Source organism: Crocuta crocuta, unplaced genomic scaffold, assembly GCF_008692635.1.
Source record: "Crocuta crocuta isolate KB4526 unplaced genomic scaffold, BGI_CrCroc_1.0 scaffold77, whole genome shotgun sequence".
NCBI lineage: Eukaryota > Metazoa > Chordata > Mammalia > Carnivora > Hyaenidae > Crocuta > Crocuta crocuta.
The window spans coordinates 2705152-2719558 of record NW_027532172.1 but is presented as its reverse complement, the minus strand read 5'-3'; the positions used below and the strand labels follow the sequence as shown (position 1 = coordinate 2719558).

The window sequence follows — 14407 nt, the reverse complement described above, 5'->3', positions numbered from 1 at the left end:
GACTGAGTAGATGGAAGGGGTCCCCACACACGAGGAAAATTTCTCCAAGGATATCTTCTAAGCTCTTTCAGTTTTCACAAGTACATTTTAGACAGAAAAGGTTAATCCTTTAAACAAGGACCAGGAGAGGGACATGTGATATGTAAACAAATATCTATGATAGGGCTTGATTCCTTTTTTATTTGAGCACTTAAGTCAATAGCTGATAGTTTTAAAAGAGCCCGTTCCCAAGAAAACACTTAAAAATTTTTTTAACGTTTATTTATTTTTGAGAGAGAAAGAGTACAAGAGAAGGAGGGGCAGAGAGAGAGGGAGACACAGAATCTGAACCAGGCTCCAGGCTCTGAGCTGTCAGCACAGAGCCCATTGTGGTGCTTTGAACTCATGAGGTTGGATGCTTAACTGACTAAGCCACCTAGGCACTCCACCCCCACCCCACCCCTGCTAAGAAAACACTTTAAACTTTGTTTTTCTGGAAAGTCAGAACTAGATGGACATCCTTACTTCCCTCCCCATTCCCTCCCCTCAAGGACGTCCCCCCCCACCCCTGCCCCAACCTCTGCAATGATCACCCGCCTATTTCTTTCTCTGCAGCCACGGATACTTATGGCTAAAGGAAAGAAAACTCAGGTCCTGCAAGACCCCCCTCCTTGGATCTGAGCCTGGATCTACAGCCCCTGCAGCAGCCTTCCCCTCTGCACTGCCTGGCTCCCACAGTCCCCTGGAACTTTCTAGTCAGATTCTCCCCTGCCATACCCCACAGCTGCTTTTGCAGAGATTAACAGAGGTCTAACGCCTAGCCCGCATTTCACCCCCATCACTACTTCTGTGTTTCCCTCCACCTACCTGATAATTCTTTCCATGTCCTCCTTCGCCTGTCCCTTATGCTGGTTTTCCAGCATTCGGGGGGCGTGGCCTGCTTCTCCTAAGTACAAGTGCAGGCACAGGTGGATCCGAACAATGTCCCGAACACACCACGTGCCGATGGCACACGAATACCTGTCTCCCGCCCAGACTGGTCAGCTCAGTCCCAACTCCCAGTAAGCAGCAACTTCATATCTGTGCTTGCCTGGGCCAGGGACCTGGGCTGGGTCAGGCTGGGTCAGCCTTTCCACCTGCCACTCTGCGTGCTGCACATGGGAGAACGTGGTGCCACCCACTGCCTGGGAGTTGCCCCCGCCTCTTGTTCTCACACCCACATCCAGTGGTCGGGGATCCTAGGACTCTCCCTCCAGCTGCCCTGCTGCTGCCCTGTGTCCGCCTGGACGGTGACAGCTCTCCCCACTGCCTCCCCTGCCTGGCTGGCCCTGCCCCCCAGCAGGCCACCCTCTCACCTCAGCTGGAACAGCTCTTCCAAGTTTCAGGGCCAAATGTCTTGTTTCTCTGCTTAAACTCTCTAAGTGGAGGAGCGCCTGGGTGGCTCAGTCGGTTGAGCGCCCAACTCTTGGTTTCAGCTCAGGTCACGATCCCAGGGTTGTGGGATTGAGTCCTGCATCGGGCACTGCCCTGAGTGTGGGGCCTGCTTACGATTCTCTTTCTCTCCCCAGCTTGTGCGTGCACTCACTCCCTCAAAAAAAAAAAAATTTCTAAGTGGATTAATTATCTTCGCTGGTACCCTTTGGATCAAGCTTTTCCTCTCTGACTTTATAGCAGCAATTCCCATCCCCAACACACACAGTCACACACAACAGCCTAGTCACAGGCACACCAACACAGCCACGCTGATGCCAGCCTCCCATTCTCACCCATGTCCATGTGAATGTCACGTCCATCCCCTGGTGTAAGCATCTGGACACGTGCCCTCCTCTCCCTTCTGCAGGCACGGTTCGGGCTTCTCCAGTGCCGCGTGCCACCCCAAACCTGCCCTGTCCAGGCCTCCCATGCAGGCCCAGGTGGGGACTCTGAGCTCTGCCCGCACGGCTGCCCTGAGCTGTGGCCTGCCTTCACCTGCTGGACTCCCACCCAGGCCACTATCAAAGTGGGTGACTCGGTGTCTGTTACCGGATAAAAGGAAGCCTTCCTTTCCCCTCAAGAGTTCTGTGTTCACATAGGACGCCAGTGCTGATAGTCTGTTGTGACTGTTTTCGCTCTGACAGCGGACACTGACTCAGTCCCATCTCTCTTATCTAGTGTTAAGCATCCATGGCATTCCAGAAGAATGTCTCCCCAGCGCTCAGCTCATGCGCCTGGATAACATGCTGCTGGCCGAGGGCGTCTCCAGGCCTGAGAGGCGAGGAAGAGGAGGACCAGCAGCAGCGGCCAACACGGCAACCCCAGGTGGCTGTTCAAATGACAATAGCCTTGAGCACTCTGACTACAGGGCCAAGCTGTCCCAGATCCGACAGATTTACCACTCTGAGCTAGAGAAATATGAACAGGTGATCTTTCTGCATGGAAGAGTGTCTATCATGTGAATGCGCATTTGTCAAAGCAAAACAGGGAACACTAACTGCCTTTCTTTGGTGGCACAGACCAGGGAGTTCACGCACTTGGCCTCACAGCAAAGGGGGCCAATTTTGCTGGAAAGCCTTTGCATTCACGTCTCTGTAACCAGCCTGTGCTGGAGGCTGCGGGGGGAAGGGGGTACGGCAGGTGGCTGGTCCCGCATGGATNNCTCCCCGAGCCAGTCTGCTGGTGGTCACAAGCTGACGTGTGTGTCCCCACCCCAGGCCTGCCGTGAGTTCACCACACATGTCACCAACCTTCTCCGGGAGCAGAGCAGGATGAGGCCCGTCTCGCCCAGGGAGATCGAGCGCATGGTCGGTGTCATCCACGGCAAGTTCAGTGCCATCCAGATGCAGCTGAAGCAGAGCACTTGTGAGGCCGTGATGACCCTGCGTTCACGGTTCCTTGATGCCAGGTCAGGCCCTGAGCACCGCCCGCCACCCCAGGGTCTGCTCTTAAGAAGAAGAAATTGCTGCTAGCTTGGGTTTAAGTTCTAGGGGCCTCCCAGCCTGTCCACGGGCTCCAGCCATGGCTGTGGGCACAGCCCTCACACAGCCTCTCGGGAGGCAATTAAGAAGTGTTGACTGCTGTTGTTATAACCTCTAGGAAACCACAGGCGGGCTCGAGGGGACATCACGAGAGGCCAGTGTATGCACACCGGCTGAGGATGTCCGTCTTTGCAGGCATAAGCGGCGGAATTTCAGCAAGCAGGCCACGGAAGTGCTGAATGAGTATTTTTATTCCCATTTGAGCAACCCTTATCCCAGTGAAGAAGCCAAAGAAGAACTGGCCAGGAAGGGCGGCATCACAGTCTCCCAGGTGACAGTCCTCGCCTGCCATGCCTCCCTGAATGTAGAATGGGGAGAAGGTCATGTTCGGGGAGGAGGACACCCAGGGAGGTTCACCAACTGTGCAGAGCACACAGGTGGTACATGAGGTCCCTGACGCAAGGCCAGGGGCGTGCAGAGTGTAGCACTCGGTGAATTGTGCCCTTAGCATCTAATATCATGCTTGTATCACAGGAATGTCCTGTGTTGTGTGAGAGAGGCGAGGGGGTAAGCAGAGGCGAAGAAAAAGAACTGGGAGCAAAATTAGGACTTAAAATGACCGACCGGCTCTCATGCCAAAGTACCCGTTCAGCTGTACTGGGAGAAGTTCGGATTGTTTCTCCGGTATTCCAGGCCAGGTGGCCAGGGTTGTACCTCTGGCAACACCTGGCTCCACACGGGGAGTGGTGGTACAGATCAGGGGTGCGACCTGGATGACTTTGGGAGACCCTGGGGGTCGGGACTGCCAGTGTTCTCAGTGGAATTGGGGGCGGGGGGGTGGAGCTGAGACGAGAGCCCTAGAAACATCTCAGGAGCTTTAAAGCAGGAGTGGTGAGTGCAGGCAGCTGACGGGTGCAGGGCTGGGGCAGGCCACACCACGGGGTAGCACCCGGCCTGTGGCCTGTGGCCGCCAACTCACTGAGCTTCACACCCCCCACCCCCCACCCCCGGTCAGGGGCAGCCCCTCCCCCAGCTGTGTCGTTGAAGGGCCTGGCTTTCCAGCCCAGGCCAGCTGCCTCCAGAGCCTGTGCCCTTAGCCAGAACCTTCTACCCTGGCCTGGGGCTAAGCCTCGCTGCAACTTCATGACACGGGCCAGCAGGAGCCCCACAGGGTCACACGGGCAGCAGGACCTTGCTGACACAGCTGACTGCGTTCACCCTGGAGCTGCCCCGTGTCCTCGGCACCAAGGCCAGAGCTGAAGTCAGGTGCCGGTTTGCCACCTCGTGCCGTTTTCTGGAGGACAGCCAGACTCAGTTCAGAGCCCCGCGCCTACGGAAAGCACAGGGGTCTCAGGTCTAGACTTCTTCTGAGGGGAGGGCCAGTTGCAAACAAAAGTTTGAAAAGCGCTGGCTACCTTCTGGTGACTCCTGCTGGCCAGCAGCAGAATTCTGTGCCAGGAGCCCCTCCCCACTGTGGCGGGTCCTCCGTGCCTCAGGACGGCCTGAAGTGGCTGACAGTCCACAGATGGGGGATTCTGCATTCGGGATGCAGGTGTCCAAGCTGTGAGGTTGGCACAAGGAAGAGGTAAGGAGGCCCCATTAGGGCAAGTGGTGTCACAAGTGAGGCCCCAGATGTTTTCAAGATAGAACCGGCTGCAGCTGCAGGCTGAGGAGGCCGGAAGGAGAACAGGACCGCGGGTGAGTCACAGATGGGGCACTGTGGGGTCCTAGGCAGCAGCTGGAGCTGGCTTGGCCGAAAGAGCCAGAGGGACTGGGCTGGGGTGGCCGGTGGCTCCGAGCTGCACTGGTCAAGAGGATATCTGAGAGCCTGTGCTATGCCCACACGTGCTTGAGGTGCCCAGGTTGGGGTGCAGACCCCAGCCCGGGACCAGCTCCTCCCCCAGCCACGGGGTCCCCTCTCTGCCCAGGACAGGGCCAGCCTCCCTGCCTCGCCCCCACATGAAGTGCGCTCTGCTAGTTAAATTAACATGGAAAACTGCTTGCTGCCATTCCTGTGCAAACTTAGTTCCACAAAGCCGTTCCAGCACATTCCATGTAGGTAAGTGGGGAGCAAGTACTGCTCTGGCCACCCTCACACCTGGGGACAGAAGGGAAGAGATACTGGTTGAGGGACAGGAGCACACACAGGGCTGTTTCTTTTCATGGTTAACACAGAAGATAATGTAGGGACATTAAAGGAATAAACTTTTAGAAGGGAAGAGGTCAGGGCACATGGGTGGCTAAGTCGAGCGTCCGACTTCAGCTCAGGTCATGATCTCATGGTTTGTGGGTTCAAGCCCCGCGTCGGGCTCTGTGCTGACAGCCAGCTCAGAGCCTGGAGCCTGCTTCAGATTCTGTATCTCCTTCTCTCTCTGACCCTCCCTGCTCATGCTGTCCCTCTCTCTCTCTCAGAAATAAATTAAAAAAAAATTACTAAAAAATAGAAGAGAAGAGGTCATTGAAACCCTGCCTCCGTAACTCACTTGTTTATTACTGTTTTTTCTTTTTAATTTTTTTAAAGGCTTATTCATTTTTCAGAGACAGAGTGTAAGCAGGGGAGGGGCAGAGAGAGAGGGAGACACAGAATCCGAAGCAGGATCCAGGCTCCAAGCTGTCAGCACAAAGCCCGACGCGGGGCTTGAGCTTACAGACCATGAGATCATGACCTGAGCTGAAGTCAGAAGCTTAACCTACTGAGCCACCCAGGCGCCCCTACTGTTTGTTAAACCACATGTATTTCATGGCAGGCCCCAGGCCTTACTGTGGGATATTAAAGTGTTTCCAGTTGTGTGTGTCTCCATGGAAGGCGCGCTGGCCCAGGTCTCACTGACCCTATGATGGTCACAACCCTCGGGTGGGGCACTACTGGCATTGGGTGGGCGGAGGCCAGGGAGGTTGCCTAGCACCCTCCGTCCCCAGGACAGCCCCGCTGCAGAGAAGGACCCCCGGGGAGAGCCCTGGCCGGGTCCTGGTGCAGGTTTGGAGTCCGAGGGGCTCAGCCCACTTGGCCCTAGGCCAGCTCCTCCGCCTGCCAAGACTGCCTTTCTCTAGGATGGCTGTGACGGCGGCTGCCCCCAGCTGTCCCCAGCTGTCCTGAGGACTCGACAGGCACAAGCGAGAGGGCACTGAGCTCAGCACTCGGCTCCTCCCCAGTGCCCTGTCCATCCATCATCCGTCCGTGTCATCCTTTTATAAGTTGTGGATCCAGTGTGTTCTTTCCTTAGACTGGATTCCCAGGGTGCGGTTACTGGGTCCTTGGGGATGCGAGTTTCTGTGGGTCCCACGTTCCCTGAAGAAGAATCCAGAATTCAGTCTGTTCCTGCAGGGAGTGGACACTCGTCTCTCCGTGTGTCCAATGTGCCCGTTTCCTTCCAGCAACTTCCTGTCCCTGGCTCTCAGCACCTGGCTGTCAGGCCCTCCTCTGCCATAGGGCAGGCCGGCTCCGGGGTGACCTCCACCCGCTACGGCCACTGCCCTGTGTCCACGCTTCGGTCAGCGCCAACTTCTCAGTCCCCACCTCTCACTGGCTCCCGGGCCTCGTGTTGCCACTCAGACACCTTCCTCCTGGACAGTGGGAGCACAGGCACCTCAGCACCCACCATCTGTTCACATCGTCTGATTCCTGGTCAACTTTTTTTTTTTTTTTTTAATAGTTTATTGTCAAATTAGTTTCCACATAACACTCAGTGCTCATCCCCACAAGTGTCCTCCTCCATGCCCATCCCCCCCTCCCCCCACATCCATCAGTCCTCAGTTTTTGTCAGCATTCAAGAGTCTCTCATGGTTTGCCTCTCTCCCTTTCCCCCACCATTTCCGCCCTTCTTCTCCCCCTTGTTCCTCCGTCAAGTTCCTCCTAATCCTCCTATACGTGCAAACATATGATATTTGTCCTTCTCTGCCTGACTTATTTCGCTCAGCATAACACCCTCAAGGTCCATCCATGTTGCTACACATGGCCAGATTTCATTGTTTCTCATTGCCATGTAGTATTCCATGGTATAGATAAACCACATCTTCTTGATCCATTCATCTGTTGATGGACACTTAGGCTCTTTCCATGTTTTAGCTATTGTGGAGAGTGCTGCTATGAACATTGGGGTACATGTGCTCCTATGCATCAGCATTTCTGTATCCCTTGGGTAAATTCCTAGCAGTGCTATTGCTGGGTCATAGGGGAGTTCTATTGTTAGTTTCCTGAGGAACCTCCACACTGTTTTCCAGAGGGGCTGTACCAGTTTACATTCCCACCAACAGTGTAGGAGGGTGCCCGTTTCTCCACATCCTCGCCAGCATCTAGAGTTCTCTGATTTGCTCATTTTAGCCACTCTGACTGGCGTGAGGTGGTATCTCAGTGTGGTTTTGATTTGTATTTCCCTGATGAGGAGGGATGCTGAGCATCGTTTCATGTGTCTGTTGGCCATCTGGATGTCCTCTTTGGAGAAGTGTCTGTTCATATCTTCTGCCCATTTCTTCACTGGGTTGTTTGTTTTTCGGGCGTGTAGTTTGGTGAGTTCCTTATAGATTCTGGATATTAACCCTTTATCTGATATGTCATTTGCAACTATCTTTTCCCATTCCGTTGGTTGCCTATTAATTTTCTGGGTTGTTTCCTTGGCTGTGCAGAAGCTCCTGGTCAACTTTTCCAATGACTTCTTTCTCTGTGTGTCCATAGGTCTCCAACTGGTTTGGCAACAAAAGAATTCGGTATAAAAAGAACGTGGGGAAGTTTCAAGAAGAGGCTACCATTTATACGACTAAAATGGCAGTCAGGGGTCAGGGGAGCCAGGCCAGCTGCCCATCGGCACCCGGCACCGGTGAATGAGGCACTTCATGCCTGGCTGTGCCCATGGGGCTGCAAGGGAGGGGTGAGGGGGGCAGGGGAGCCAGATGCTGGGAGCTGCATCCACCGCCCCTACCTGGCTGAGGGGCTGGGAGATCTCACCTGAGGAGTCTCTGTCACTTTGGGGGCTGGAACACCTGTCTCGACACCTCCCACCCCCTCCAGGTTCCTCTGGTCCCTTCCCGCTGACCAGTGCCAGGGACACACTCGTCACCCTGCAGACACTGGCCTCTCTCCGCCCCGCCCCTGCGGGAGGCAGCTTACGATCCCAGGTGAGTCTCAGGGCACAATTTGAAGATGCCCTTGGGGTCTCCAACTCCATATTGGGGCAGAAGTGCAGAGCCCAGGTGGGTGGCGGGTCCTGGGAGTGGGCCGTCTTGCCAGCCGCCTCTCGGCCTCCACAGGCCTCCCTCAGAGGTCCCAGCAACGGGTAGGGGCCCATTGGGTCCTTGGTTCATCGTCTTGATGGCTGCAGGCGGGCAGAGCTGCCTCAGGGGCAGGGCCCTGTGGGGCCCACTTCGTAAAGACTGTGCCCTTCACTCCCAGTCTCAGGATTCATCACTCACAGTAGCTGCTGAGCAGTGGGCCCAAGGCAAGCGCTGTGGCTGTTGGGATGGAGCCCTCCCTCCCAGTGGATATCTGTACCCCAAGGGGGTGAGCGAGGACAGGCAGACAAGGCCCCTGACCACTGGAACATGGAGGCTCACTAGGCTCAGACCCGCTACCAGGTCCGTGCCTTGGCCTTGCCACAGCCCAGCGGCCCCATCCCCAGGGCCCAGCTAGGCCAGAGTGCAGACCGTTTTGGTGATTGGGAAGAGAACGAGCCAGGGACCATGGGCACCTCAGACATGCCCTCTGGAACTTTCTCAGGGTGTTGGGCAGTGTGTTGGGCTGGGCAGGACTGGGGGGCCCCATCCCTCTCATGGCTCCTGGTGCCTCCCCTGCATCCCGCTGTCTGTCACCAGGGCCTGGCCCACAAGCAGTGTCACCCTAAAGAGGCTGTGATGTGTCCGTGCAGGCTCAAGGCTGTGCGGCATCGGGAAGGGCCTTCGCCCACCTTTTCCTTCACACAGGTGTACCCTGTGGTGCTGGGTGGCCCTCCACTGATTTACCTCCAGCCCCTGGTTGGTGCAGGGAGTGGATGCCTCCTGGAGCCATTTAGCAGGACCTGATGCAGGGTGGTACAGCCCCATCACCATGGCAACCCCACAGCCCATAATGAGCACCCAGGCTGAACAGGGAGCTCTGGCACCACCAGGTGGCCGAACCTCATCTTGCTCTGTGTGTTCCTCAGGCTCAGTGACTCAAGGATAAGGGGTGTGAGTATGAGAGTGAATGGGGGTGTGGGTGTCCCCCAGTGGGGAGCTGGTAGACGAGGTCCATCCTTACCCCTAGAACCATCCCCAGGAGATCCAGAGCTGCCAAAGTCCCGACGTGGCTTCCCTGGACCACGAGGCAGGGTCCTATCTGCCCCACGCAGTGAGTGGGAATGTCCTCGGTCTGGTGTGGACACCCCACGTGTGCTGGGCAGACACAGATGCTCTTCCAAGAGAGCAGGTCAAGGGCTGAGTCCCCCTCCCCCAGGTGGAAGCCATCGCCTCTGCCCTGTGCACTCCAGGAACGTCTGGGCTGCCAGTCCCACACCCGGGCACACGTCTGTTGCCTCTCAGTCCTGCGAGTGGACCCCTCCCTTCACCACCCATGGCCTTCTTCCTGGAGCACAGGCCTGTGGGTGTCTGTCCGAGGGCAGAGTGTCCCCCAAGCCCAGGCCTCGTTCTCACTGCTCTTAGACTGGTAGCAGAGCACCCCCATGTCTCAGATGAGGCAGTGCCCTCAGGAAGCCCACAGCCTGGGGACACGTGTTGAGGAAATAGGCGCAGCAAGGTGGGGCACAGGGCAGGGTCGTGCCTGGAGGGGTCAGATGAGGAAGAGGGTGCAAGCAGGAGGCCTCAGCCTATAAGGAAAATGCTGGAGAGAGGAAGGTGGAGAGGTGCTTGTGTGGTCTCCTGCCAACTCAGGAGGGACCTAGAACTCATGGTCACATGGAGGGTGTGACATCTGCACACCTGGGAGTGGCTGGCTCGGAATCGGCCCCCAGAGCATGAGCCGGGAGAGGGAACGGCCCTGCTCTTGTGGGCTGCAAACAGGACTCGCCAGGGAACAGGCCGGCCGTGGAGAGCCATTTCCAGTGGGGCTTTCCGTATGGCAGGGAGGGGACCCTGCAGACAGACATCCCGAGGCTGTCCCCATGCCACAGACAGGGACCCAGGCCTGGTACCGAGGCTGTCACCCTGCCGGCTGCCCAGCCAGACCGCTGTCCAGCCAGGGTTCCAAGCCCCTTCCTGCTCATTGCATCTGGCCGTGAAGTTACAGGGACCGTCATCAGCTCCAGGCCGGACTGGGTCTGCGTCACCCTCAGAATGTGTAGAGGCCTTAGCTGAGCCACGCTGACACATCAGTCCCTGAGCAGAGTCCCGCAGGTGACCAGCGGAAGCCACTTCTGCCAGGGAAGCAGATCCACGTCAGGGGTCCGGTGGCGAGGCCACCTGTAACCCAAGAGGGACCCCTGGGTCCGTCCCCTGTCTCCTGGCTCCTCTCCTTGGTTCTCAGGGATGCGGGGTGGGATGGGCCGTCAGTGTCCTGGGTGACCTTCTGACGCTCAGCCTCTGTCTTCTCAGGCCAGGGGCAGCTCGCAGGGAGCCGCCTCCCCGGCCTTGACCACTTCACCCTCCGGGGACCCTGGCAGCATCAACTCAGATTTAAGTTTGGGGGACGAGCAAGACAGCGGACTGCATGACCCACCACAGTTTGCTGGCTCTCAACCTTCTACTGCACATGCAGCCAATTATACCTCAAAAAACCCAGAACCAACAGCAGATGGCGGGCGTGGTCCATTGCTTGCTGGCTGGGATTCGAAATGAGCTGAGATGCTGCTCATTTTCTCAATTCAGTTTGGTTTTTTAAATAGTAATTTTATGGTAAGACTGTGCATTGTTTCTTCTAGGACTTGTCACAAATTCCCCCATTAAAACGTTTGCCTTCTTTTCGTGGTGGTGATGTTCACGCTACATTTGTTTCCGGCAATGGCGGTAGCCCGCGGTGTCCGAGTCGTGAGTCTGTCCCTCCGTGTGCGCGTGCCTTCCCCGCCGGCTTCTGCTGTATCATTTCATGTGCTTTTGTTCAAGTCTGTTGTGAGCTCAGCATCTTACCGGAATGTGGTTTTGTATTTTTCTCTGTGGACATAAGTTCTTCCGTTCTTAGCTGGCGTGTCAACAAAGACCATAAATTTCCCAAGTACTTTCTTGGGTGTCCTCACCCCTCTCCTCCTCTGCAACAGCCCGTGGATGGGCGCTTCCCCCTGCCTCCTCCTCCCTCTCCGGGAACGAGCATGGGGGCTAAGAGGAGCTCGGCCCAGCCGCCGGCCCGTCCCCACACCGTGTCCACACTCCATCTCTGTTGCTGTTGAAGAGCCGGGACGTGACTTTGGCCTGCAGGCGGTACAAGAGGCCGCGCTCAGGAAGCATACAGCTGGCCCAGGCCGGGCCCCTTCTCCACCGGCGACCTCTGCCAGCCAGTGCGGGGTATCCCTCCAAGATGGCCCGTGACGTGTTCCAGCGTGCGTGTCCCCACCTCGCGCACCCGCTGCTCTCCACACGGGGCAGCTTGGGACAGCCGCCGCCTCTGCGTCCAGGATTTCCCTCCAGTGAACGAAGCGCCATGGCAGGAACATTAGCTGGTTCCCATTTCTGCCGCTGCACATCTGCGACGGCCCTCGTCTTGGCTCGGGGTCTCTGCTCCGGGAAACCCTCCCCCCACCCCAGGCGTTTGTGCAGTCGCTGGCTGGCATAGCTGCCCTTTCTCTTCCCTCACTGCCTTGCGAGGCTTCAAGGTGGCCGAGGGGCAGCCCTCAGGGGCCTCTCGCTAGCGGTGAGGTTTCCCTATGCCCTCCCAGCACTACGTCACCCCGTCCCTGCCAGCTGGAGCTGTTTGGGTGCCGGGCAGCTCCGAAACTACAGCTGGGATGGGGGTGGGGGTCTCAGCCAGTCCAGGCAGTTGTGGGAGAGGAGAGGCATCCGAGGTTAGAACTGGCAGGTGGGCTTCCCTTGCCAGCCCCTTGACCTTGGCTGGGTCTGCTCAGGTGCCAGCTGGGAACCAGCCCCGCACTGCGGCTGTGGCCGTTCCTCCTCGCAAGGCTCAGTGTGGGTTTTCTATCGTTTTCAACTGGAAGGTAGCAGCTGACCCCATCCCCCTGCCCCGAGTGCCTGTTTCTAGGTCTAACCAGCCTTCCTCCTCGTTCCCTGCAGCCCAAGCACTGACAGACCGGGGCCCTGGTCTAGTGAAATTACATTCTAGAGAAAAAGGAGAATAAACATGGGAGCAGAAGTCTGGGGGGTGCGTTCAGGGCTGGCCTCTGGGAAAAGGGGCCTTCACACCCCCCTGGCCATTTTTAAAAATTTATTTATTTTGTAAGACAGAAAGAGTGAGTGGGGGAATAGGGGGAGACAGAGAGACAGAGAGACAGAGAGAGACAGAAAGAGAGAAAAAGAGAAAGGGAATCCCAAACAGGCTCTGCACTGTCAGCATGGAGCCTGAAGCCAGGGCTCAATCTCACCAACCATGAGATCATGACCTGAACTGAAATCAAGACTTGGACACTTAACTGTCTAAGCCACCCAGGAGCCCCTGTCCCCTTTATAAAAATTGTGGTAAGGGGCATGCCTTGGTGGCTCAGTTGGTTGAGCCTCCAATTTCGGCTTAGATCATGATTTCACGGTTTGTGGGTTCGAGCCCCACGTTGGCCTTTAAACTGACAGCGTAGAGCTTCCTTCAGATTCTCTGTCTCCCTCCCTCTCTCTGCTCCTCTCCCACTTGTGCTCTCTCTTGCTCTCAAAAATAAAAATAAACATTTAAAAATTGTGATAAATATATATAACATAAAATTTGCCACTTTAATCACTTTAAGTGAATAGTTCAGTGGCATTGATTACATTAACAGTGTGATTGTGAAATCACCACCTCTATCTAGTTCTTTCATCCCATCCCCATGAGCAGTCACTCCGCATCCCCTCCCCCAGCCCCTGGCAAGCACCCATCTGCCTTCTGTGACTATGGACTTGCCTGTTCTGGACATTTCATATACTTGGAATCATGCACTCTGCGGCCTTTTGTGACTGGCTTCTTTCATTCGGCATGTTTTTGAGGTTCATCATGTTGCAGTGTGAGTCAGGGCTTCATTGCTTTTTATGATTGAATATCCCATTGGAGAAGGTGGCTTTAAATATATTATATATATATAACCTCTACCCTGACCCAGCTCCAAGCCTGCAGCCCAGAGCATGGCCACAAGAGGGCGCGCGTGCGCCGGAGGCCAAGCCGTAGCAGAGCTCCTGTGCCAGGCTGGGAAGCGCAAGTCGCTGCTTTGTCTATGTCCCTCAGAACACCTGGTCACTGCTGTCTTCCACGCCCACACACCCCCACCTCTACCTCACACCTCTCTGTTGCCCAGACAACCTGTCCTGGCGTATCCCACCCTCTCCCACCCTTAAGACTTCCCCGGTGCCCACTGCCCCAGCTTCCCTCCCACATCCTGGGGCCCCTGGCCATCTCCTCGCTGGGAATCTCCCCCAAGCTGACTGTGCTCCAGTCTCAGATTTTTTCTTGAACCAGCCGGTGGTCTCACCGTTCCACTGAACCCACCCTGCTCCGTCTGGCGGTCACTTCTTGATGCTAATGCAGTTCCTTCCTGCTCCTGAAATCTAGCCTTCTGTCTTCCATGACATCCTCTCTTGGGTTTTGTGCCATATTCTGTCTTCTCCGGACTTCCAAATTTCTCTCTCCTGAACACAACTAATACATCCAGCTGTGTGACAGGCACCTCAACCCTGATGGTCCAAGGCTGAACTACCTTCTGTCCATGGCATCCTATCTATTCTCCCCGCAGGTGGGGCCACCCCACTCCCACTCAACAGCAGGCCAGGTGTGCACCCCTCCCCCCAACCCTGCCAGAATTTGCCCACCCACCACCGGGGTGATCACAGGGCTTGGAGGTGTATGATCAAGGTTTTCATCTGAGAGGGGACCCATCAGGGGAGGGAACTGGAGGCCGCCCACAACAGAGAGAGGAGATAAGGGTGGGGGTGTGAGAGGTCCAGTCATCCCACCACCTACCACCAGGGGTCGCCGTGGCCCGCAGACCCTGCCAGAGAGCACAGAGCTGGGGGTCAGGACGCCTGTCTCTACCAAGGACATAAGACCCCCTCATCTTGTGGCTGTGCTGTCCAAGGGCTGATCCACACAAAGGGCCGGGCTCAGGGCAAGAAACGGGACCTGATTCACTACTCTTACTATTATTACTATTCAGCTTGCCTCTTGCACTGCATCCCTCTGTGAAGTGGGAACAGAGAGTAGGACTAGGTAGGAATCGTGTGAGAATGCGCTGAGACAATGTCCACATAGGGAGCCCTCTCAGAAGGTCTGGGCTATCTTGTCCCCATTCCACCGAAGGGAACACTGAGACAGGAAGACAGGAGGCCGCTCGTCTGACCAAGATCGGCCTGGCTGTGACTGCCAGAGTAAACTTAAGGGTGGATTCCCCCATCTCTCTGCCGGTTCTCCATGAGGCCGCCAGAGGGCG

General features: G+C 56.3%; 1 protein-coding gene across 5 annotated transcripts in view; it reads left to right on the top strand.

Annotated features, from left to right (window-relative positions):
* The window catches only part of PBX4 (PBX homeobox 4), a 42780-nt gene extending 31961 nt beyond the window's left edge, over nucleotides 1–10819 (top strand). For 2 of the 5 annotated variants that reach the window (XM_077777088.1, XM_077777092.1), the window contains 6 exons: nucleotides 2131–2378; nucleotides 2670–2860; nucleotides 3129–3264; nucleotides 7606–7747; nucleotides 7939–8045; nucleotides 10452–10819. In XM_077777088.1, coding sequence (XP_077633214.1) covers nucleotides 2131–2378; nucleotides 2670–2860; nucleotides 3129–3264; nucleotides 7606–7747; nucleotides 7939–8045; nucleotides 10452–10694 — 1067 coding nt within the window. In that variant the 3' untranslated portion in view covers nucleotides 10695–10819. Of the gene's footprint in view, nucleotides 1–2130; nucleotides 2379–2669; nucleotides 2861–3128; nucleotides 3265–7605; nucleotides 7748–7938; nucleotides 8046–8319; nucleotides 8502–8846 lie in introns of all 5 variants that reach the window. The other 3 variants (XR_013338315.1, XM_077777089.1, XM_077777090.1) reach the window with 3 other exon arrangements.
* Nucleotides 10820–14407: the final 3588 nt, after the last annotated feature.